We start from the raw sequence: 25,391 nt of genomic DNA, 5'->3' as shown, positions 1-25,391 counted from the left end.
TATCAGAATTTTAAGCGTCGATTACCGTGCAAAAGCTACAAAAAATCGATGTTCCTCGTTTACATAAATCAAAAGTGCATTTCCAAAGTTCGTTCGGAATGTTTTGTGGCGAAAATTGCGAAGATAACGAGGTTATGTACTATTTAGTGCGATCTATCGAAAAAGCACTTTAAACTAGCTTTCGGAATCTCGTTTTACTTGAATATTCGGTTTTGAAATTGCCTACGTGCTTCCTAATATTGCTTGTGCAAACGAGGGTATTGAAAGTGCAGTGTCTATATTATTACACTATTACATTATTATATATACTATATATAATATTATAACTATATTATAAATAATCTTGACAATCGATAACTACAATCTACTTTTCGTGCACAATCTGAGCTCGAATTGGAGAGAAATTACAACAATAGGTACAAAACAGCTTTATAAAATAAAAAAGAAAGAACGCGCATACCAATCAACAATTTTAACACTTTTCTCTCATCCTAACCGAAAGGAATTCTCTAATCGTTGCAAAGAATTCGCGTAAAATAACCCGCAAAGACTGAAAATCCGCATGAAAATCCGTACTAATCAGCGAAGGGGTTAACGACCTGAAAAAGGCGAGTCTGCCCATAATTACAACGCGTTCTTATCTCCACGGAACTTGACTTAAACCGGAAACAACCCTCTTGCCAGCAGCCAACCAATCATTGAGTTTGCCGACACCGCGTGTGTGTGTGTGCGAGCAGCTGCTCTAATACGCGCGCACAATCGCGTCGGCGTTCGCGCGCGCGCGCGTGCGGCCGTGTATCAGCTTGTGTTTACACGACAGTACGTGATTGCACGTGGACGAAGGGAGTAACCAACCCCGCTGGTTATTGAATATAAATCAAGCTATGATCAGTAAGTCACTGGCAAGTTCCGTTGCACCTGTGGCCCGCAGCGTTGACCGTTCTTGACGCACCGACTGCCTTCAATTGTTAACGATAGAACGCTACGGCACGGCTGGCCAGACGCCTCCGCGTTCATTACCGAGCACCGTTTCGGAACACGGCCGAGAACGCATTGTTTGACTGAAATGTCCGAAATGATTCGCGCACGAGAAACCGGCGCGCGTGATCATCGATGAGTCACGGTGACCGTGAAATGCCAGCGTTACGGACGACTCTTGATTTCGGTCCAATATTTGGCGAAATTGTCGGCTCGACGGTAATATACAGGGTGTACCAAAGTTAAATCACTTTATTTATTTTTAACTCTGAAATTATGGTATTTCCTGGAAACGAGGGGTTCCTGAGATCATCCGAAGCAACTTTTTCCTTTGCGGAAATGCAATCCGCGGCTTCGTTTACGAGTTAATAACGAAAAACGCTGACCAATCGGAGAACAATCGCGCCAGTCGTCTGACTCGGCGGCAGTGGTCGCGAGGGCGGGGCGTCAGCCGAACGCGATCTCTCATTGGCCACGGTTTTTCGTTGATAACTCGTTAACGACGCCTCTGGGAACATTTTTGTAAAGGAAAAAGTTGCTTCAAATGACCTGGGGAACCCCTAATTTCCCGGAAGTAACATAATTTTGGGACATTATGTAGAACGCGCCTGGAAAGCTTGCCAGTCGTTTCTATATAATATCATCGTACCATTTAAAGGTTAATTATTGTGCTCTGCTAAGACGAATCTTAAAAATCTTTTTCCACGCGACAATACTAAACGATACCGTTACTATGACTATCGTATTTTCATTTATTGTACGACTCATACGAAATGGAGAAGTTCTGAATCATAAACTCCACACTGAAAAAATTACGAAATTGTCACCGGTAGATGACGCGTTAACACGGAGATACGCGAGTGACTTTTCTGTCTGTCCCGTTATAAAACTTTTCGTCTGAGATCGCAGCAAAATGTCGCACAAGATGCATTCCCGTAATACGTTTCAACTAGTCCTTTCCTATCCGAAACACTCCGCCGAATTGATCGAAATAAACGATCCTTCGCTGCACCTGCGGCCGTCTGTTCATAACTCAGAGCGGCGGAGCATGATTAAAACGAGACATCTCTCAAAGGAAAACCAAGTTTTTTCCAAGTTTCGGTCATTACCAGACCGTGGACATTTGTGCAAAATAAAAACTGTTTCTGTCGATTGTAAGAAACGCGGATCAAATGAAAATAATTATATAATAATAATAATTCCTCTTTCAATAATTCTTATAAGCTGTACATAACACAAAAATGTTCTGAAATTCTTCTCATGCTATCAGAATTTTGTTCTTGACCCAGTTTGACCCCATTTTTGTCACAAATGCAATCACAAAAATCCGCAGTCCAGTTACAACTTGTATCAGCTAAAGGATGAACGCTGGATGCAAAAGGTGTACGATTCGAAGTCTTTTTAAGATCGGTCTTTCACGCTTTTAAATATATTCTCCCGCTTCTAACATCGTTCTAAACTCTCCCTGGCCAATTCCGCGCTCGCAAGTTATTTTTTCTCATCTAGGAAAATCGGTGCCGGTGCGTACGAACGGTGTACCTCCCGGCTAAAAATGCACCGAAAGTAGCGGCGCGCGCGTGCGAAAGCTCTAAAATACGGAGTCCGTAAAACGAATGGCCGCCGACAGCGGAGCTTTTTCAATTTAAGTTTCATAATTCCGAAGCGGGTGCGCCGATGTCCTACGGAATGTTCCATAAGAATCCCGTGAAAAACACGATATACGGTCGAAAACGCAGTTTGGCTCACTTTCTCTCTCCCTTTCTCTCTCTCTCTCTCTCTCTTGCTTTCTCTCTCCCTTGCTTTCTCTCTCTCTCTTTCTCTCTCCCTTTCTCTCTCTCTCTCTCTCTCTCTCTCTCTCTCTCTCTCTCTCCGTGTTTGGCGGCGCGCAAGAGGAAACGCGCGAGCGTAGTCCGCGCCGAAAGTTCCGGCCGGTGCACACGGGCGGAGATCGTAAATATCGTTTATTAAACGACGGGCACCAGTTAAAATTTCACCGCGCTTTACAACGGGTTGCGCAACGCGCGAAAATTATGTAACGGCGGGGATCAATTTCCCGGCTTTTGCCTGCCCGCTCGTCAGCTACTTTATCGCCCCGCGCTTTTCCGCGGAAATTCGATGCTTTCCGACTGGCAACTGCCTCGGCGGTTCGCCGCGGTGGTTTCGAATTTGCGGTACGAATGTGTACCAACATTTTCAAATTAAGAATCATTTTTGCACATGCTCGGTGATTATGAGGAATTTGTGAAACACGAAATTAAAGGCAATCGAAATGCGCGATTTGCATCTGTTACGTTTCTCGAGCCGCGCTATTCATTGATTTGGTTTTAATGTGACTCCTCCAAACGTTCTTCATAGATATCAATGTTAAATATTTATAATATAATACAATAATATAAATGTATAATATATATATGTATTGTGTGTGTATTATATCTACGTATTACATGTATAATATGTATTTATTGTATTTTATTGTATTTTACATTATTAAAGTGACAGTGATATTTATTTATTCTCCTAATAATTTGAACGAGTTGCAAATGGTAAAATAATGTTTCTAAATTCTGTGAATGTGTTTACCGTTTTCAGATCGATATACAGTAAATTCTCTCCAATTGTCCAATCTCCTCTTCTCAAATCGGAGATCGTGTCTCCTCTCCCCGAATTGTCCATTCGTGTCTACGGAAGCGACAATCGTCGTGGCAGCGAGAGAAAATCGCGGCGCGAACGTTTAATCCCGATCGTCTGCGACGAGTTCCCGCAGCCTTATGAAACAATAAGTATCGCGGCCGCGATGATTGATAATCTCGAATATGGCGGCCGAGGCTAGTCGGGCCCAATCAGGGGAACACTCGGCAAGCCAGCCGTTACCCACGCATAATTAAGTTCAACACCCGAGCAAGCACGCTCGCATGCCAGCCCGCCGCCCCCTCGGGCCAGCGAAAGGTGTTAAAACATCGAAGGGGGGCCACGGCGAATCGTCAACAATTCGCCCACCGTGTTGCGTCACTTCCGTTTGCCGGCAGTTTTAAGCACTCGGAAGACCGTCTCAGACAGGGATTAGACGTTCGCGGGGTTTCTATAAATAATGCAACGTTTAACCTCGGCCGAGGGATCGGTTTTGTCGCTCGCCTCGCCTCGCCCCTCTGCTGCCACTTTCGTCCCTCCCGTGCAGCAACGTTTTAAAGTCGCCATGCAAATGATTGAAGAGGCGTTCGATCGCCGCGAAGTCGGCTCACTGCGGGATAGAGTATGTTTGCGCAGCGAATGTACGCGGATGTTGTGTCATCCTCGTCTCGTACTAGACCGACAACGAGCCTCTTCCATCCTCGACGGCGAACCAGCGCGGCTCTCCGATCGACGCGATCCTGCGTGGATTTTCATTAGGCTCGGAAAGTCGTTGAATTTCTCGTTTTTTGATACGTCTAAGCCGCGGCGATGTTGCGGCGAGGAATCGCGCGATGGTGAAATTATGGCCTCGCTTTTTTGAGACTGAATCGCTTGCTTTTTGTGGTCCATTGTCTGTGGGGATTCTTCTGGTTCTTTTATTCGTCTGAAGATAGACAGTCTGGTATTTCATAGTTAATAATCGGTAATTGTGAAAATATCTCTAACTGTATAAGTGTAAAAGAAGTATAAAAGTATAACAGAAGTATACAAGTATAAGAGAACTATAAAAGAAGTACAGAAGAAGTATACAAGTATAAGAGAACTATAAAAAAGTACAAAAGAAGTATACAAGTATAAAAGAAGTGCAAAGGAAGTATAAAAGTATAATAGAACTATAAAAGAAGTATATAAGTATACAAGAAGTACAAAGGAAGTATAAAAGTATAATAGAACTATTAAAGAAGCATAAAAGAAGTACAAATGAAGTATAAAAGTATAATAGAACTATAAAAGAAGTATACAAGTATAATAGAATTATAAAAGAAGTATCAAAGAAGCATAAAAGTATAAAAGTACAAAAATAACTGTAAAAGTATCTCCTCTTCCCGAATTGTCCACTTTTGCTCCCAACGAGAGCGTCAATTAGGGAGAATTTACAGTCCTTTGAAAACATGAAATAATTGCAGAATGAAATAAATATCATTTTGCATAAAAATCTGCAATACAAGTCACCAGCGTGCACAGATGAATCGTATCTCGCCCTTCTCAAAATTCCAAGAAGAAGCAACCCCTTCGTCGAACTTCCGTTTCCCGCGACAGAATCGAAAAGTTTCAATTTTGCAGGAAAACCCGTAGCACGCGCGATAATAGTACATGACACCATAGGCAGTGGTATCAAGCATCTGGTATCCGAGCAAGAAAGCGGGAGACCTCGGAAGCCTAACCGAACAGCCAGCCAGCCCTCGTAGCTGTACGTCGCCGCATAATGGCGTGGTAATGCGCCGAACCCGATTGAAATTACGTGTCGTAACCAATCGCAGTAACGCATTATGGTTACAATATCGTGCATGCACACGGGTCGACGACTTCCCAGCCGGCTGCATTATTCCTGAACGCCACGTGGCTCCATTAATATTGATGCACCGACCAATTCCCTGTAACCCCTTCGGCAGGGGGATGTCGAGCCGTGGCTGACAGAGATGCTGGTAGACGTTGTTGCGACACGGGCTTTATCCCTCGAAGGATCGTGGAAGATCAATTCTTCATGGATACGAACCATATCCGCCGCGAAAATTATTCCGTATATTCCCACGAAGTTTTCGTTATCCGAGAAGATTTATCGGCGACGCGCGCTCACGCCTCGAAACTTTCGAGCCGATCCTAATGTTTCAAGTCGGAGAACGAGAAGTGGATCGTGTCAATTTTTTTTCCTTTTCTTCTCTCTGCTAAACCGTGCTCCTTTGGTTTTATACATTGTCGTATTATTGTTATTAGTAGTATTTTCGTTTCAGCATTTTTCACGTTTAACATTTTATTTGGCAGAGCTTTTATTTAGCGGAGAAGGACAGGGAACGTTTACGAAAAATCGAGGTTAAATTGCACGATTATAAGATCTCGAAGTTGCTTCCCCCCTGGGCCGGAAGCTCGACAGATTTAGCCTTAAAGAGTTTTCATTTCCCGAGCGAGATCTTTCCATTTCCGAAATCTCGGCGGCTCCGGGAAGAAAATTTCTCCCCGCGATAAGCGAAATCGAAGACGAGGACGAGGACGAGGAGCCGTGGCTTCGATCGTTGGAATCTCGATTGGCCCTATCGCCGCTTCCTCTCCGAATTAGCCTGTCTGAAGGAACGAGAGAATTCAAATTTAATCACGCCCAAAGCCTTCGCAGTTGCGCGACGCACGGGAAGTGGCATTATTAGCTTTCGAATCGAACCAATCGCGCCGCTTCCTTATTAAGCCCTGCGGCATTCCCCGGCTCGCTTTTCCATCATACGGACCCATGAAATCTTTCCCCTCTTTGCCTCTGTCAATCCTGCTTTCCACCTCCCGCACCGTCCTCCCTCCCCGAGAACGTCATATCTTCCACCCCTATTTTTTTTAATTTCACTTCCATCCACGATTGATCAAACTTGATTTCGCGACCCGGCGGACTATGATTCCATGGCGAGGCCGGCCTCGCTCGTGCTAATCCTGTTGCGGGCTTCCGTTTTAATTGCGTGCCACTGAACTGCCCGGATAATGGCGATACGCTCTTCTTAATTTCATCGTTGTTGATCGTGTTCGCTTCTCTTCGCTCCGAGTTTAGATTATTTTGTAGGTGTAGTAATATAAATTAAAATAAATAGTGATGATAATAATATTAATATCAATAATAATAATAATAATATAATAATAATATAAGATAGAAGAGGGCAATTTAACAGGGCAAGAGGGTGAAATAAAAATATTCCGCATTTATATATTGCAAAAGGCTAGAATTACTTACGAATTCCTTCCATTCTTCCTTTCATTTTTGCCATCCTAAATATCTACAGTTAATTCTATTGGTAAAAAATTGTCGGCGTTACATTAACTATCTATTAGCGACGTACCCATTGGTGGTAGCATCGAAGAGATCATTGTAGTCTTCGTCGGTTGTATAATCCTGAACAGCCGTATCCAGATTATCGTCTTCAGCGCTCCCATCTGCGAAAAAACAACGTTTGTTTGTCAATACAAAAAGCACATTGAATCGCTAAGAACAAACGAGTTTAATAAAGAAATGTAGAATTGTTAAGATACAGGACAAGTTTCCTTTGCTTCCACGGAATTGTAAAAGCCTAAGAATTGCTAATTAGCGGAGCCTGTAATTTCGCAATCAGTTCAATAGACTTTTTATTTAAAAAAGAAATTGTAGTAATATTTTAAATATTCTATTTGTGTTATTTGTCATCGCTATTCGTCCGAGCCCTCCGAATGGGCATCATCACTGCCGAAGGATTCGTTCTGTTAGTTTCTTCAACATTCAGCTATCTATAGGGTGTCTCATAACTATATTAACGCCCGGAAAGGGCGAAATATACAGGACATCCCAAAAATGTCTCGCAATCCGAAAGTGGATGATTCTTGAGATCATTCGAAGCAGCTTTTGCTTTAGCAAAAATGCAATCCGCGATTTTGTTCACGAATTATTAACGGAAAAACAGCGACCAATAGAGTTGCAAGTCGACGTCTCGCCGAAGCTGTCGCGACGCTGAAAAATTAGGATAAAATCCGCGCTCTCCCTACAGCAATTTACAATGACGGCAATTATTAGCCTTCAATGTTTATACAGCTCGAAAGCTGCTATAAAATCCTTATTCCTCCAATAACGGTTCGCAGCATCGAAAATCGTTAAGCCGCGACGACCGGCTCGACTAAGCAATCCCGAGTTGAGGTCTCGCGAACGAATCCAAACGATGCCAAAAAATTCGAATAAAATCCACGGACAGTCGACGACAATTTGCAACGGCGGACATTGTTACAGCCTCGCTCGGGCAACCCGGGAGCACCTCGATGTCTCATCGAGCCCGCGATTTATCTCGGACGCGCGTTGCACGCGCCCAACCCCGACGCACGTCTCAAGTTATCCGGTTACGTAACAATGCAACGACCAACTACTCCGAACAACGTTGTCTGCCGTTCGATGTTTCGTACACCTGCGCAAATACCGCATCAGCAGCCCGGCAGTCCCCGCGAGGATCTTCTACACGGCCATCGAGCCCCCCCCCCCCCCCGCGTTCCCCGCAACGCGGAACTCCGCGATTCCGCAGGCTTGAAACGCGATAGGTCTCTTCCGTCCAGCCTCGCGCCAGCCTGGAGCACTCCAGCGACGTTCAGGCAGCTCTACAGAGTGTCCCAAAAATGTCTTCGGAAATGGAAGGTTCCTCGGGTTATTTGAAGCAACTTTTTCCTTAGCGAAAATGTTCTACGAGGCTTCGTTTACGAGTTACTAACGAAAAACGCTGACCAATCGGAGAAAGAGGGCGGCCGGCGCTCCGCCTCTCCGGCCAATGCCGCGTCGCGCCGGCCGTCTGACGCGGCGGTGGTGATCGCGAGGGCGGAGCGTCAACTGTACGCGATCTCTTATTAGTCAGTGCTTTTCGTTGATAACTCGTAAACGGTGCCTCGGAGAACATTTTCGTAAAGGAAAAAGTTACTCCAAATGACCTCAGGAACCTCTTTGTTCCCAGAAGTTCCATAATTTTGGTATATACTGTATAGATGGCAGCACATTTCAACGGTGGGAATATTTGAGCCACGTGCGCACTCAAAAGTTGGTGGAAAGATTAGTTCTCAGCGTCTATGTCGCGCTTTTGGATTTCTAAACAGTCCAGAGCGTGATTATTGCGTCGATAAACTATGATACCTGTTGGAGGAATTTGATATCGGTGCTGCTATATTAGGATAAATTACGGGAATCGCTTCGAAACCAATCTTTTTAACGGGAAAGGTATCTAGCGTAAATGATGGAGATGGCAATAACTCTCGAAGAGCAGTTTTGAATCGCGATATCACAGATACGTGGACGAAGCACGGTGGTCGACCATAATACGATCCGGACTTCATCCTGATCAACGTTATTAAGCCCCCGTAACACGGCGCGGCGTCGTCCGTAGCTCATAACTTAATCCAGGTCGCCACATCTGAGATCAAGATACGATCAAGTTCCCTCTGCCATAGATCATGACGTCGTCGATGAACAATGTATCATGATACAGAGCAGATCGGTTCGCGACACCTCGTGGCGTAACTAGGATTACCGGTGTCGGTGGCCATGATCGAGCTCGCTATCGTGCTTCCTGATCCCGATCATTGGTCGAGAAATATGCCCTCCTGAAATTGTTATCGTTCCACGCCTATGTGGATCGCTGTTAATTGAGAATTATGCAAAGGAAACGCTAAATCGTAAGCCTTCGATTTCTGGGCTTAATTATGCTTGGACATTCGAAATAGTCAGAAGCCTTTTTATATCCTGGAAGTACCATAATTTTTGGACATCCGGTGTACAGGAAAGCAAATGACAGCTGTATTATTACCGAATATTTGTTATTTTTATCTAGCAAAATGAAATAGTCGTTCGAACGCAAAACAGTGAACGTTCTTTCATTGCACAATTCTTCGTATAAATATATGCTTTTCTGTTGCACGAGTGCAGTGATTGTCTTTTAATTATTATTATTTTACGATTCTATCGTGATGGGGTGGGGCAGTACAGTAATGTCTCCCTTACCGACGCTCAGATTGTCCACAAAAATGGATAATTTGGGAAGAGGAGATACGATTATCCGAGCCTTGTGGCTCGTTTTTATAATTGTTGTCAACTTATAACCATAAAAACGAGCCGCAAGATTAGACTAATCGTATCTCCTCTTCCAAAATTGTCCATTTCTCTGGACAATCCGAGCGTCAATTAGAGAGACATTACTGTATATCCTTCTTTTTCGCGAACGTGCTAACACCGCGACGTTTCCTCGATCCGGAAACAGCTGTCGATCACGTTCGCGCATAAAAATGGATCCCGTGGATAATCGTGTGATCGGTCTCTTCTCTCCCGAGGACCTAATAAATTTCATAACCGCGAATCATGTATTCCTAGTTGTCACGGGGCCCGTGACAACGCGGTCCTCTCATGATTTATTGTTTAGAATTCATATCGGCCGGCAGACTGTAATTAAGGCTGGCATCATGCTCCTCGTTAATCCGCTAATGAGCAATTCGCCGCGGAGGCTTTAATATAGATTGCAACTGGAGAATGTCGGGGCCAGGCTGCTCAATGTTGTAGCTAGGCGACAGGCCAAGCTATTAAATAATCGAGCGAATTATACCCCTCCCCTCGCGGACCCTCTTCCCCACTTCCCTCCCGCTGTCCCCTTTGACCCTCCTTCTCGCTTATATACGTACATATACATGTATATATGTATATGTATATACGTATACATGTATATATACCTCTTGGCTGCCGGTTCCCTGCAACGTCAGCCGATCAGGTGCCAAGTGCAAATTTAAACTTGCAGTTCCCTGGCTCTTCCGACGCGGCAATCCTCCGCGTTTCGTGCTCTCGCGCGGCCGTCGTCCTAACTTCCCGGCAGGAAACGAAAGAACTTCATGGATTCCGAATAGAGGAATATCGGCCAGCTTTGTCTGGCCGGGGGCCTGCCCGTTTCCACGATCGGGGAAGATTGCATGCATGAAACATCGTTGACGGCTCCTCGAAGACGTAACCGTTGATGCGATCGAATCGGAACCTCGGATAAGGCTCTGCATCGCGTTTGCGACTTTAAAATTGTTTAAAATTGTGCTATTGGAGAGGCCGAGTGCGGGTATCGCCGCGGACGTCCCAAATACTGCGGTGCTTTAACCGTTCGCGCTGCATAGATATTTTATCGCGTTGTAAATGAAAGAAAATTGGTATATTTTTATTAACATAGGAATCGCATGATATAATAATATAGAATAATAATAATAATCACTCAAATAGTATGCAGCTGTTGCAATATTTCGAGATGGGTATAATAATGTCGCTTTTCAATGAAATTTGTGCTTCCAGAGATCCAATATTTTGCGAAAAGTAAATGTTCGAGTTAAAGAATAATACATACAGCTCGAGTTGTCGATTTATTGGGAAGGTCTCATTTTCTCCGCCGAAGTTCGCCTTCGAACCGCAACGTATCTACGCTTACCCTAATTGTATCGTTAATTCTCGCCGTCGACCAGCGTAGATCAATAGTTCTGCTATTGCAACATGGCGAAAACTTATTGCCGACGCGTATGATACTGCTGTTGATGCTGTTCGATAATCAATTGTTACGAGCCGAGTGGGCTCGTAGGCTTCGCGTGGCCCGAGGTTCGACGCGATGTTTATTTAATCACCTGGCCCGCGCTATAGGGATTGTTTTCGCGAACTAGCCGACGTCTATCTCATCGCGCCGGGACGTCATTAGGAGGATAGCGTGGACCGGTCGATGTCTATTTCATCGGCGAAGCGTCGCCGAGAGTAGAAGGGGTAGAGATCGAAGTTTGGTTGGTCTCGTAACTTTTTGAAAGAACAGAAACGAAGATACGTACACATCGAGCGGCGAAGTTGCGTCTCTGCGGGTTGTTTCAACTACTGCTTCGAATCGGGAAACCGAATAATTGACTTTGACAACTAAATAAACTCGGTGAAAGTTAGTATATATACTTACCAAAAGTTAGTATGTACATTGCAAACTTTAGGTCTATCGCAATCGTACAATGACAAATACATCGTACAATAAATATATATTGACAATTGTTCGACAGTTTCATCGCGAGATCAAAATATTTGATTTTATCTGAGACAATTTCGCGATTTGCAAGACGCATGTACTTCACGTTTGCAAAATTCTCTGATTTATCCGGAAACACCCGCGGTTAACTAAGAGATTAAATTCGTCGATTCGTTCAACCCCTATCTGCACGATGCGAAAATGTAATTCGTGGTCTTGTCGAAGCTGATAAATATTTGTTTAAAATGCTTGCGAAATCTATCGCGAAAATAATCTGAAGAAATATATAATTAGCAGACAGCATTCTCTGCAAATTCTTGGGTATAATAATATTATATTTCTTGCAATTTTCTTGCGATGAAATTTACAAAGCGTGGTCTACGTGGATAATTAAATCGCCGATAGCAGTTCTATATAAACGACAAGCACGAGATAACACCGAAACCGTATCCAATTTTCTTCGGACACCGTGTTTTTCCAATTTCGTGGAACACGTGCGGGTCACGAACCCCCAAAAATCTGCAAATAATTGGACGGTACAAAATAAAGCCATCGTACGCGTACACACATACGCGCAACACGGAACAATTAGATCGACAGAAAAGCCGAAATGCCGGAACAAAGGATCCGCGCCTCTGTAAAACCTGTTGTAACCTACCACAATGCTAAAATACCCGTTTTAAAAGAAAAGCTTTTTAACGGAAACGTTTCTACGCGAAAAACGCCGCCGTCGTTCGGGAAAAATATTTCCCGAGTCGTATAAAAAAATATCTTCCGCCGCATGGAACCTATTAAAAAGTCGCATAACTCTTTCGATCCCCGAAGAAACCTTTGGCCGGGACGACGAATGAACGAACGATGGTATAAAAAAAGAAAAAAAGCAACAACAAATCCGTCGAGTACGAATCGGCTGAAATTTCCCGGCGAGTGACGGATCGCCGTTTGAAAAAAATAAATCGTACGCGTTTCAAAAACCGATCAGTTTCCTCGGGATCCGGGGGCTTCTGTTCGCGTTCCGCGCGACCCATTCGGCACAAGTGTTGTTGCTTTTAAAACGCGGACACCCTGTATGATGGTCCGCTGGTGGCGGATACCGCGGGGGGAGGGCGGGGGCGGTGGTGTAGGAATCCCGAGAGTGTACGTCGGCAAATGGGTTGGGCGCGCGTAACACGTATCGGGAGACGGCCAATAAAATCGAACGCTATTCTACTCCCGCTGTTTCTTTTTGTTTGTATTTATTTCGGTGCGTGCGTGCGTGCGTGCGTACGAGCGCGCGCGAGAACGCGGCCGTTTGTCGCGTGCGCGTTCGTGTGGGTGAGCGCTGTTTCTCGTCCGCGCGCTGCTTTTGTTGCCCTGTAAAAGCCGCGGGAACGATTTTTCGGCGAATTAAACGGCGCGGCTCGTGGCCCGGCGAGCATTGCTCGCCGAAATGAGAATTTAATTTTGTGAAAGTGGTTTCCTTTGTAGACTCCCTCTCTTTCCGTTTCCCGGCGTGTGATTAATGTCGCGTGGGTAATTAAAAAACAAAAAAGAGAAGGAAAGAAAAAACAACGCGGCCCGAACCGGGCCCGACGCGACGCGACGCGACGCGATGGTTTTTTTATAAAATGAGACCCGCCGAAAACCGAACGCATTGTGCGAACTATTAAATTGAGTCGCAAACATTTGCTCCAGCTGCGAGCAGTTTATCGGTTCCTTTTTTATTTTTTTTACCCCGTTTGGCTTCTAGCTGAATTAATATTTCTTCCCTCATTCAATACTGCTCGACGTTTGCGCGCCCGTTGTTCACCCCCGCGCCATTTTCTATGGCGCCGCCGCTGCCGGGATTTTTCCAGCTGCAAATTTCGATTTTTATGCATTAGAGAATCACAAGCGATCTTTATTCCGTCCAATGTTCTATCTCGATTTCGAGGCTTAAATGTGTTGGTTAAATAATATAAATTTTAAAGTTATATTGAAGGAAACGAGGTTATGTGTGATTTAAATATGTTTTAGTAATTTCTTGTCTATCTTTTTATATATATATATATTTATTATATTATATTATATTATATTATATTATATTATATTATATTATATTAGATGCATATGTATAAACTTTAAGCTTAACTATATAATATAAGATAATATAAGGTAAAAGTTTATACATACGTAATTAATAAAGATAAAAATTAATATTGCATACATATCTAACGAAGGTAGAAGATTATTCACGCTTAATAACCCATGCTACTGTTAATAATCTAAAAAATAATCTGATTTAGGAATTAGCTAGACGAAAACAGAACAGATCAAAGCCGGACAAAGGACAACACCGTGAATCTGATAATTGTTCCGCTAAACGATGCTCTAAAGAAATGAAATTCCGATTAGAAACACAGAGGGGCGCGACAAAATCAATCGATTGTTTACACCGTTTGTAACAAGGGAAAGCGGTTTATGTTTCTCATCGCGTCGCAGCTATGTATATACATAGACGTAGGATCGTTATCGATGTCACCAGACGCGGACAACAAATCCCAGGCATTTTTCGGCGATTTAAATGCCGCCAGCGTGTCACGCGAGTGGACAAAATTCGGGGGGATAAAGAGAACGGAAACAAGATAAAAATGTAACCAGTCTCGAGCGTCGAATAAATAAAAACCGGCGCAAATGTTTCTTGTCAACTGAATCCTACGATGGTGCACCGTTTAAATTACCGGGCTGCAATATTTCTCGCCGCTTCCGTAGTGACTTGTTAACGCGGATACCAATTGACGATAAAATAAACGACGGCGAAATTTATCATTCGACCCGTTCTCCGTTCAATTACATCGATCCCATCGCGCGACAACGGCTATCATTTTTCTAACTCGTATCGTCGAATTTTATGGATCGCTGCGGATACTTGAAATCGCTATACAACGTGACACCACCGAAATATAGAATAAATTAATGTGCATAGTTTAAATCTTGATTCTGAAAGCTCGCAAAGCGCGACGCATGGTGACTTATATAATTAATCAGTCAAATATTCAAAAATACGATAAATTTTTTAAAATTCGATTTTAAAAAACGATTGAAGTCTTTTCGAGATATACGTATATGGAATAAATAAATAAATGAATGAATAAACAAATAAATAGATAGATAGATAGATAAATGAATTGATAACTAAATAAATAGATGAACAAATAAGTAGATAAATAAATAGATGAATAAATAAATGAATGAATAAAGAAATAAATAGATAGATAGATAGATAGATAAATGAATAAATAAATGAACGAACGATCAAATAAATAAATGAATGAATAAACAGCGAAACGAATTTTTTGACGGATTTCCCGTTTAGTCGACAGTTCGTGGACGCTCGACGAGCAATTAGAAGCGATCGGCGGCTGTCCGTCGCGATCGTGGCTGCATATTTGCGCTTGTTGCTGGACAACGGAACTCAAACAGCACGGGCCGGTGGCTAGAGTTGTCGAAGAAGCCCGAGGAAACTGTCCGGGCCAGAGCCGACCGATGAAAATACCCCCTGGAGATCGGCGAAAGTTTCCTCCCCGGGTCCACTGTTGCGGCTTCCTTTCGCGTGTTATCCGGGCACTCCCTGCGGACGTAGGGCCGTTCCTCCACGGCATTTAATTGCCAAGTACCGGCCGGAAAAGTTGCCGTCGCCGATGCTAACTGCGACCCGGGCCTGGCGAACGAAAAACGCCACCCGACGGACGACAACGTCGATCCCCGGGTCTCGATGGCCGAGAGAGAGAGAGAGAGAGAAAGAGAGAGAGAGAGAGAGAGAGAGAGAGAGAGAGATGTAGCTGGCCCGAGAGCTCCGGCCTGGCTCTTAGTCCTGTTTGTTTCGTTGAAATTCAGATATCACGGCGGCCCTTTGTGCCCTGGGACGACTTGTTTTGTCCGAATCAGCTCCGGCTGTTTGTCGATTCCATTATAGGCGGTCTTTGTTACCTGGGCCACGTTTACCGACCAAGAAATTCAACGTCTCCCCTGCACCCGGCGATAGCGCGGCACAACCCCCGCCGCGACTACTCGGAGATTAGCGTCGCCGACGAATTTTAATTGCGAGAAGTCGACGGGATTTCGAGGCTGCGTCGATGCGGACAATTTCGGATTTTAATTGACTCGCGATCGATCGCGAGTTGTCTTGATTTTTGCGCGAATACGCGCGGTCTTCTTTTTCGCAAAATTATTTTTCGACGATTTTTCGGACTCGTAAGTTTGCAAACCGTGTGCAGCCGTGCATGCGCGAATGCAATTTATCTGCGAATGAATGCCGAATAAAAATGTCGCAACCAGACCGATAAATGTTGAAGCTCTCTTATCTCATTCAAGGTCTTTTACGTATGAATGATGACGAGCAACCTCGAATTTCCAAGCGAACACATAATCCGTTCGTACGTTAATCCATAAAAATTCATACCAAATCCGTGGAATCCTCTTTCGACGCATCTATTCATTATTATAACATTTCATCCTTTGTCAAGCAGAAATTCTCTTTCATTTTTAAACGTGCCACGAATCCTTTTATAATGAACCATTTTCACCGAGCTTTTTCGCTTTTCGCTCTTTTTTGCCTCGTGCTACTGGCTTCGCGACTTTGTCCCCGGATTTGTAATAAACGATTTAATATATCGATATGTTTCATAATTTTTTAAAATTGCTTGTCCACTTGCCAATAGTGGTTAATACAAATTTTGTATTAATAATGAATTGTGTTAATGCATGTTACTATACAAATTGTTAAACCTGTCTGTATTTTATTTATACCATTAACAGCATTCTAGTCAAAGGAAGACGTTTTATCCTTTATTCGAGGTTTTATAAAGTAACTTTAGAAAATTTAGAAAACAGAAATTTAGGAAACGAAATAATAATTTAGGAAGTGAATATGATAGAAATATAATATAAAAATGTATAAAAATCTGCCGTGGATTAGCGTCGAATTCGGTAATCGTCGCCCGAGGCTCGAACCCCCGAAATTTGCGTTTGGTTCGGCGGCACCGGTAGCCCGAATATTTCAAAGAGGGGCGGGAGGGGGTCGCGCGGGTAATTAAATTAATGCACCGTAAACGTCACGGGGGAAACAGGGCAAATGAGAACTGTCCTTGCAGGCGCAAAAACTGGGCGCTCTTAAGAGAGGCGACGGGAATAAAAATTGCAGAAACCGGCCAGCCGGACGAAAAGCCGGCAAATCCGGGGGAGACATAATCTTCATTTAGCCGGATAATATTCGCCGTTCGAAACGCGTTTGGGCTCGCGCTACGTGTCGTTTCTCCGCGGAAAAATCTGAAAAATCCACGGGCAAAAAGGGGGACGCGGGCGTAAAAAACGCGCGGAGAAAAAGTGCACACGACAGAATAATGAATGCTGCAAGGATTTAAAACGCTTGCCTTTTAAAACACCCCCCTTCGCTCCTCTACGCTCCTCTCGCGTTCCCCGTTGCCGTTGCCTTGACGGTTCAACCTCCAACCCCGAGTGTTTTCCATTTTCCCTGCGTGTGTCTAGTCCGAAATAATTTCACGGCGATGCGCACCGCGAAAGTGGTTCACGCGGTCAGATTTTCAACCGTCTCGCTGCTATTTATCATTTCGCAGCCGGAAACGTACAGCACCCTTCAAAATCTCTGCGTGTTTCCTGCACACTGATTTTTATAATCATATATATTAATGTATATTAATTAATATATATTTTTGATATTATAATGTATATTATTTATTATAATTATAATATATAATAAGTAAAATATAATGTAATTGTGATATATATTCTGTAATATATATTCTATAATATATATTCTGCAATATATATTCTATAATATACAATATTCTGTAATATATATTCTATAATATATAATATTCTGTAATATATATTCTATAATATACAATATTCTGTAATATATATTCTATAATATACAATATTCTGTAATATATATTCTATAATATATATTCTATAATATACAATATTCTATAATATATATTCTATAATATACAATATTCTGTAATATATAGGAGAATTTATTTTATATATATACTGAAAACCAACGCATCGCTCGGCCGATTAAAACTGCGTGCAGAGTGGCCGAAGGATAAGTGCATTATCCAGGAAACGCGTTCCTCCCCAGAGATGTGTGCCGTAGGATATCGCGGCGTTATACAGGGTGGTCTGATAAAGTCTAGAGCAAAGATTTGGACGGGATCTATTCTTGTCGTGAATGGACAGCATTGTCTGCTCACGTTAAACGTAAACCCACTCGTAACAACAATGGCGACTCACTCGTCTTGTAACTTAATGGACCTCTTATTGGTCCATTTTCCGCTGGATAGGAGCGTACTTACTCGCGACGAGCCGGAGCATAAATCTCCTGCTCCGCATTGTCTGGATGAAACGCTGTAGTAAATTCTCGAATAACAAAACATTTCCCTAGGACGTCCCTTCTTCTTTCGTTTTTTCTCTCTCCGACGACGCTGTAATCGAGCGAAATTAGCGGATGGTCGATAGCGAGCTGCATATATAGCTGGACGTTTTAAATAAATGCTTTTTCTATATATATATATATATCATTTTATAGATATAGAGAGAAAATCAAATTATATAATAACATCCTTCTCTCTATAAATGTTATATAAATATTATATTATATTATGATTAATGTAATATTAATAATATTATATAAATTATTATATATTTAATATAACTAATATTATTATAAAAATAATACTATTATATTAAATATTATATTAAATATTATATATTGCACAAATATTATACAAATCAGATTTCTTCAAATCCGTATTACCATTTTCAAACGACGAATTGTTGTTCCAGTTATAAATAAAAATGCTACGCTAAATAAATCACAAATTATATGATATCTAGCTTTAAAAAAAGAAATGTACAACGTGTACGCATACGTTTTCCATGCACCATGCATTCGGAGTATCATCCTGAGCGCCGCGAGATACGCCGAGCTGGCATAACCGTTGTCCCACGGTGCATATACGTCTCCTAGACGGCTACTTAACAGCCGAGAGCGATTCTATGGGTTCATTGAAGTGTCACAATAAGTGTTCCATCGATATTTCACGGGTCGTACAAAGCCGAGACACACCGGGCATCTTTTTATTTCGACAGGGTCACGGAGGTCTGCGGAAAATTTAGGGGCGGCTTTCAATTATAACGGGGCCCCTTCTGCGGGTCTCCTCATTATAGCCGACGGGTTCGTTCCTTTTAACGCGCTGACAGCGAACGCTCGCGGTGTTTGCCGACCGTGTTGCATCGACCGCCGGGAAATGCCTGCGACAGAAGGCGCAGCTGTTGTTGGCCAAGGAAAATGATACGTCGGACAATGAGCGAAAAACCGTGCTGGGAATCTGAAATTTTCCGGCCACAGCTTCTCTCTCTCTCTCTCTCTCTCTCGCTGCGGCACCGCGAAAAATAAACACGCTATCACGCGCGGCCTGCTTCGGTAACTTCGATTTAAATATTCATAACAACCTTAATCATTGTTTATTATATATTCAACGCGCGCGAAGATTGCTTCGGAACGGCGCGGCGCGCAGCGAAAAGTTCGGAGGAATACGTTCGCCCGGCCACCGTAAATTCGACTGTTATGAACATCGCGGTGTTCTCTGGACCGTGCCGTGTAAATTACAAATTAATTTATGAACGTCGGTGATTCGTGTCCCGCGGTTGCGGTAATTCCTCTGCGACGGGGGTATTTACGGTTTTTAAACGGTGCACTCTTTTTCCAGACTGTTGGTGTAATAAATGTGGGGTTGTTTTCATTAAATTGGGATACAATATGAATATATTTGTCCATTTTTCGATACAATTTGAGCGTTAATTACGGAGAATCGACCATGTGTCGCAGTTGCAATCTATCATTGCACGTTAACGCAACGATAATAAATAAATAGGAATAAAGAAGCGTAATCAGTGTCGCTAAAAACTCGTGCTTAAAAGAGAATCTCCCGCAAGTTCGATGCAACGGTTTTAACCAACCGACGACGATGCACCGGAGGAATCAAAAGCCGTCAGAAAAGCCATCAGGCCGCCGCTGAAAAGGAAGCGATATTTCACGTTTAAGGGCTTGTCAGGCGCCATTCGGCGTCTTTCGAAGCGACGACGCTGGTTTGCTCGTGCTCGTAAGCGTGATCTGTTGCGTTCCGTGCGTCGTGGAACGTCCCCGGGCCGCATTATCGGGACCACAATGGGGGACCGGCCGGGGCCCGACGTAGATTTATGAAGAGATTTTCAAATTCGAAGTCGCCGCGTCGGTTCCTCGAGGATTATAACGCGGGAAATAGGCAGCTCATAGGCGGATAGGAACGAATAGGGGGAGGAGGAGGATGGCCGATTAGCATAAGAAAAGGGAGAGCCCGTCGACGCTGTCAAAATACGAACGGTTCGGGGCCGCTTGACAGCCGAAAACGCGACGCTGTCTCGTCTGGATCGCCGCTTTGAAAATTTCACGCCGGCCGCGCCGCTGTCTTAATTTATTTTTCAGTGGCCCATTCCGATCCGATCGGCCGGTGAATTATTCAGCATCCGATTGCTCGCTCAGCAGGGCGGACAAGGGATCCAGTTAGGGTTGTGAATCCTTGATGCCGTAGAATCGCGGCGTTTAAGGCGATTCCTCCCCCGGAGAGCGGATTTAAAAATGCAGCCGTCTACCGCCGTTCGAGAAAGTAGACTCCGGCGAGACTCCTTTTTAGCTTACAGAATTTCGAGCAGTTAGGTTTACGGTAATGTCTCTCTAATTGACGCTCAGATTGTCCACAAAAGTGGACAATTTAGGGAGAGGGGATACGATTATTCTCGATCCTTAAAGTTCATTTTTATAGTCACGAATTGTCAGCAACTATAAGAACGAGCTAGAAGGCTCGAATAATCGTATCTCTTCTCCCTAAATTGTCTATTTTTGTGGACAATCTATGCGTCAATTAGAGAGACATTACTGTACTTTCATCATTGTTTTGATAATTTTGCAATACCAGCATCAGTTGCATGAGATCAAGACTTTTTGTTATCCTCTATTTACTTGTATTTATTGAAGGTTATACAATGTAATATATGATAATAATATATCATACATATAACATAAATAATAATAATAATAATAGTAATATATAATTCTTTTTATTTTCGTAGCGAGAGGAAATCTTCACCATATAATATATATAATATACATAATAATAATAATAATAATAATAATGATAACATATAATATATATATAACATAATATTGAAAATTATACAATAAAAATATCATCACGCGTCTCTCGCAAGTTTTAAGGACAAGCTTGCCACAGTCACGTGCGCGGTGTCCATTCTGAATCGATTGATCGAACGCGGATTAAGAGTTGATAGCTAAATCGACCGTAGAGAATGTTTCCGGTTTGGTTTTCTTCCTTAGGCCGTTGTCGGTCCGAAGCGTGACCGATCGGACAGTTTGTCAAAGTCAGCGTAAAATGCTTCAACGTCCGTACGCAACGAACAGAATTCATAAAGTTCGCATCGGTGAACCTTGACACGGCCAAGCCAGCTAGCTTGGTACGTATACAAGACGATAATTCACGAACGCGTATACTGGTCCAGGCATTCAGAATGCATGAAAGGGGCATCCCGGGACGAGAAAGGATCATCTTTTCAATAGTCGAGATAAGGAACGGCGAGGAATTCGTTCGGTGCGTCGCGTTCGTTGTACCGGGTGCTCCGAATTACGCGACGCCGGGAGCGCAAACGCGGATGAAGCCGGCGCGGATTAGAAGAATGGTCCGCGGACGTCGAATAGAGCGTTAAGCAGGCCCGTGACCCCGGCCCAGTTCCAACAATGGCCCCCGTCAGGGCGAAGACACGGCGCAGTCAGGGTTTTCCATGCCGCGGCCGTTGCACGTGCGCCGCGCGCGGCGGTTCTCGCGCGTGCATACCCGGCCCTTTGACACGCGCATAAATCCAGCGGGGCGTCTCGTTGCATTGTGAGCCACGTCAGAGATGCTTCCTCCCGTGCCATCTTTAGAAATGCCATTTCTCTGCGTCACGCGTCCCTCCTTTCGCGAGCTTCGCTGCTCGCCGCGCCGCGGAGAAAGCGGACGGGGCCTGTCCAGGTGGCCGGGGTGGAGATCACGCTGAATCTTACAGACGGTGTATCGGAGCTCTCGATGCTCCCGCGATCTCTATTGTCTAACGGCCGTGATCGCCGAGCTGCGAATCCTTCTGCAAATTCTCCGCTCCGTCGATCTTTTCGCGGCGGGGTGGGAAGGGGGCGGTTTCTTGGGAGATCAGGGAATTTTTTGAGCCTAGCTTGTCGTCTCGTAAATGGATCGGTACATTTTATACTCTAATTTAGTTCTAATTAGATTTCTTCTTCTTTTTCTTCTTCTTCTTCTTATTAGTATTATTGCTATTATTATCAGTAGTAATAATAATAGTAATAATAATAAAAAGAAGAAGAAGGAGAAAATTATTCACTAGCACAGCAGATTATTTCAGATCATTTTCGCGTACATTGTACGTCGGCAATTTGTCTCGCAACTTAAATTTAGGTCTTTCTTCGTCTAGCGTGCACTACAGTAATGTCTCCCTTACTGACGCTCAGGTTGTACACAGAAATGGACAATTTGGGAAGAGGAGTTACGATTATTCGAGCCTTCTAGCTCGTTTCTATAGTTGCTGACAATTCGTGACTATAAAAATGAACTGCAAGGATCCAGAATAATCGTATCTCCTCTCCCTAAATCGTCATTTTTGTGGACGATCTGAGCGTCAGTAAGGAAGACATTACTGTATTTGCGGCAAAAACGTCGCGTGATTTGATGGGAACGCGCGTATTTCTCTCTAACTCGATGGATTCGATCCAGAGCGATGCGACGAACAGTTAGCAATTTTTTCTCCGAACTGAAATTCAGACGGATTCACGCGATTCGCGATTTCCCCTCGACTTTAAGGTCGATCGTTCGAGGTTAAAGAAGGGTCAGCAGAGTTCACGGTCCCGAAGAAGACGGGTTCGTTACGACGGCGGTCCGTTCACCGGCAATTAGCAGGTACGCGTAAAATTCCATATCTGCGGAATAGCTGCATTAACGCGGGACGTGCTTCTGAATTATGGCTGCGGGTGTTCCGCCGCGTGCCAGGGAAACGAGAGGTCGTGTCCAGGCGAGCCTGCGGGCCCGGCCACCACCCGTCGCGGATAGATGCGACTCACGTAACGACCGGCACGAAATTAAACATAAAATCGACGGAACGTGGGCCGCGTCTCCGAAGAGCCGCGACAAGGATCTCGTCCCCTCGCGGCCATTTCGACTGTTAATTCATCGACCATCTGGCGCGAGAACGCCGCGCGCACGGTACACACCGTAATTTCTCCCTAATTCGCGCTCGGATCGCGCAGAAAAATGGAGAATTTCGGAAGAGGGGATACGATTGTTCGAGCATCGAGTCCCGTTTTTGTAGTTGTTAGCGAGAATTTTATTAATTTGGGAGAATTTACTGTAATTTATACTGTGTTTTAGAATCGAGCACGCAGAATAGGTGATTATTTATTAGAGAGAATTTTATCAATTTCAGAGAATTCACTGTAATTTATACTACTTTAGAATCGAGCTCGCAAAGTAGGAGATTATTTATCAGGGAGAATTTACTGCAATTTCTACAATTTTAGAATCACGCAGAATAGGTGATTATTTATTAGGGAGAATTTACTGCAATTTCTATGATTTCAGAATCGCGCACGGAAAATAGGTGATTACTTATTAGGGAGAATTTGACTAATTAGAGTGAATTTACTGCAATTTATATAATTTTAGAATCGCTCACGCAGAATAGAAATAATCGCATCTCCTCTCCCCAAATCGTCCATTTTTCTGCGCAATCTGTGCGCGAATTAGGGAGAAATTACTGCACATCGTAATTCTCCATTTTTGAGAAGCGTTGCTCGCCGATAAAATATTCCATATGAATATCCATACGAATATTTTAAACAGTCCAATAAATCGCAGCCGGACAAGCGATCGAAATTGTTTTTAATTAAAAACGCTCGCGAACGCGATATTTAAATGGGAAATTGTATATGGGAAGACGGTTAATGGGAATAAAATAAACATTTTGTTGAACACAGTCTCGACTCGGTTTTTTCTGCGGAATTACTCTCCAATTACGGATCGCTGGGTGATGCTTTCGGATATGTTAACATTGAATTTTTCAATAATAATCGTACCTGATTATTAGATCGATGAAGAAGAATTTTTACAGTAACACGAATTATTTTATTCGTGATAATTGCTCGAAGAGAAGGCGAAAACAATGAAACGGTATTACAATGTTTGTTCTGTTTGAATGAATCAGAATGTTTAGTTGTATCATAGTACATACTATTCTACTAAATTTTGTTTAATTATATTACAAATAACCTTGACAATCGGTAACCATAAACCATGACTATTTTACACTATCACACGCTATTTTGTGCATTTATGACAACAACGAGAATTCTCTCCAATTGTCCGTCAACTCGTAAACCCAAATGGACAATTTGGGAACCGTAGATACGATTATGTCCGTCACAATATACAGGGTGTCCAACTTCAGTTGTACCGTATCGTTGGCAAGGGCCCGACGTTTAACGAACCGCGAATGCGTATAAAAGTGAAAATAACGATCGTCCAGTCGGCGAGCCTCTCGCTTAGCATAAATGCATCGGCGTCACGGCCACTTGTCTCCCCATTAGAACACGGCCGCGTATCAAGCTCGCCGATCCGTCGAGTTCCCGCAGCATCGTGAACGCGATCCACGCGAGCGTTACCGCGCGCGTGCATTAAAACGGCACGGCAATCTCCGAAAATCAATCCCGCGTTCATATTTTCTGCGACACTTTCCCCCCGAGGGAAAAGGGCTAGGAGATCGAGCGGAAACGCGAGCGCACGCACACCAGGAGGAATTCCGCGTTAGGGCGCGCGCGGGTGGTCGAAACGCAGTCCTCACGCAGGTCGGCCGCCGTTCTCACGCAACACTCGTATCCGCTGATACCAGGCGACCTCGGCCGCTTGAATAATGCGTCCAATATGCGGCCGCGATAAGGAACAGCCGCGTGTATCGCCTGGGACCGGAGCGGCGCGAAGCGGAGTGGAGAACCGTGGCTGGATATAGAGCGGCGAGGAGGGAAGAGGAGAGGAGAGGAGAGGAGAGGAGCGTCTCGACGCCGAGAAATATGTTCACGAAGCTTTCCGCGACACGTTTCTGCGACAAGGACGGCCGACGGTGTCGCGGAGCCGCACGCACCGCGATGTATTTCGCCCGGTGGTTCCGCACGCGAATTCTTCCGGCCGCGACAGCGCTCGCTTAATGCCGATCTAGATAGCGGAATAACGCCGGCCCGCGATCAAGGCACGACATCGAGGTGACCGATCCTGAGCACCGCGCGATTAAGACCTCGTTTTCGTGCTCGCAACGGTCTACGGAGTCGACGCGCCGTGGATTATTTGCCCGGCGAATGGCTTTTGTTTCGTTCTTTCGACGCGTTGGAGATTATGATAGCTTCGGTTCGAAGGATTTTTACGCGAAACAGGGATCTTCCTGTTCGAAGGATTTTTGCAAGTGGTAGGAATTCGTCGGTTCGAAGGATTTTCGCGCGAAACAGAGGAATCGATCGCGCTCGTTGCAACGTACTGTAATGTCTCCCATACTGACGCTCAGATTATGCAGAAAAATGAACAGTTTGGGAAGAGGAGACGCGATTGTTCGAGCCTCGCGACTCGTCTT

General features: G+C 44.0%; 1 protein-coding gene across 6 annotated transcripts in view; it reads right to left on the bottom strand.

Moving 5' to 3' along the window:
- The window catches only part of Ror (tyrosine-protein kinase transmembrane receptor Ror), a 304,300-nt gene that overhangs the window by 52,936 nt on the left and 225,973 nt on the right, over positions 1–25,391 (bottom strand). For 5 of the 6 annotated variants that reach the window (XR_004491200.2, XM_033477221.2, XM_076525946.1 and 2 more), the window contains exon 2: positions 6,960–7,053. Coding sequence is in view for 4 of the 6 variants with exons in the window: in XM_033477221.2 (XP_033333112.1) it covers positions 6,960–7,053 (94 nt within the window). In the remaining 2 variants the exon portion in view is untranslated. Of the gene's footprint in view, positions 1–3,558; positions 3,706–6,959; positions 7,054–25,391 lie in introns of those variants that run through there. The other variant, XM_076525947.1, reaches the window with a different exon arrangement.

The sequence above is a fragment of the Megalopta genalis genome, chromosome 13, assembly GCF_051020955.1.
Source record: "Megalopta genalis isolate 19385.01 chromosome 13, iyMegGena1_principal, whole genome shotgun sequence".
Taxonomy (NCBI): Eukaryota; Metazoa; Arthropoda; class Insecta; order Hymenoptera; family Halictidae; genus Megalopta; species Megalopta genalis.
This window is presented reverse-complemented; position numbering and strand designations above follow the sequence as displayed.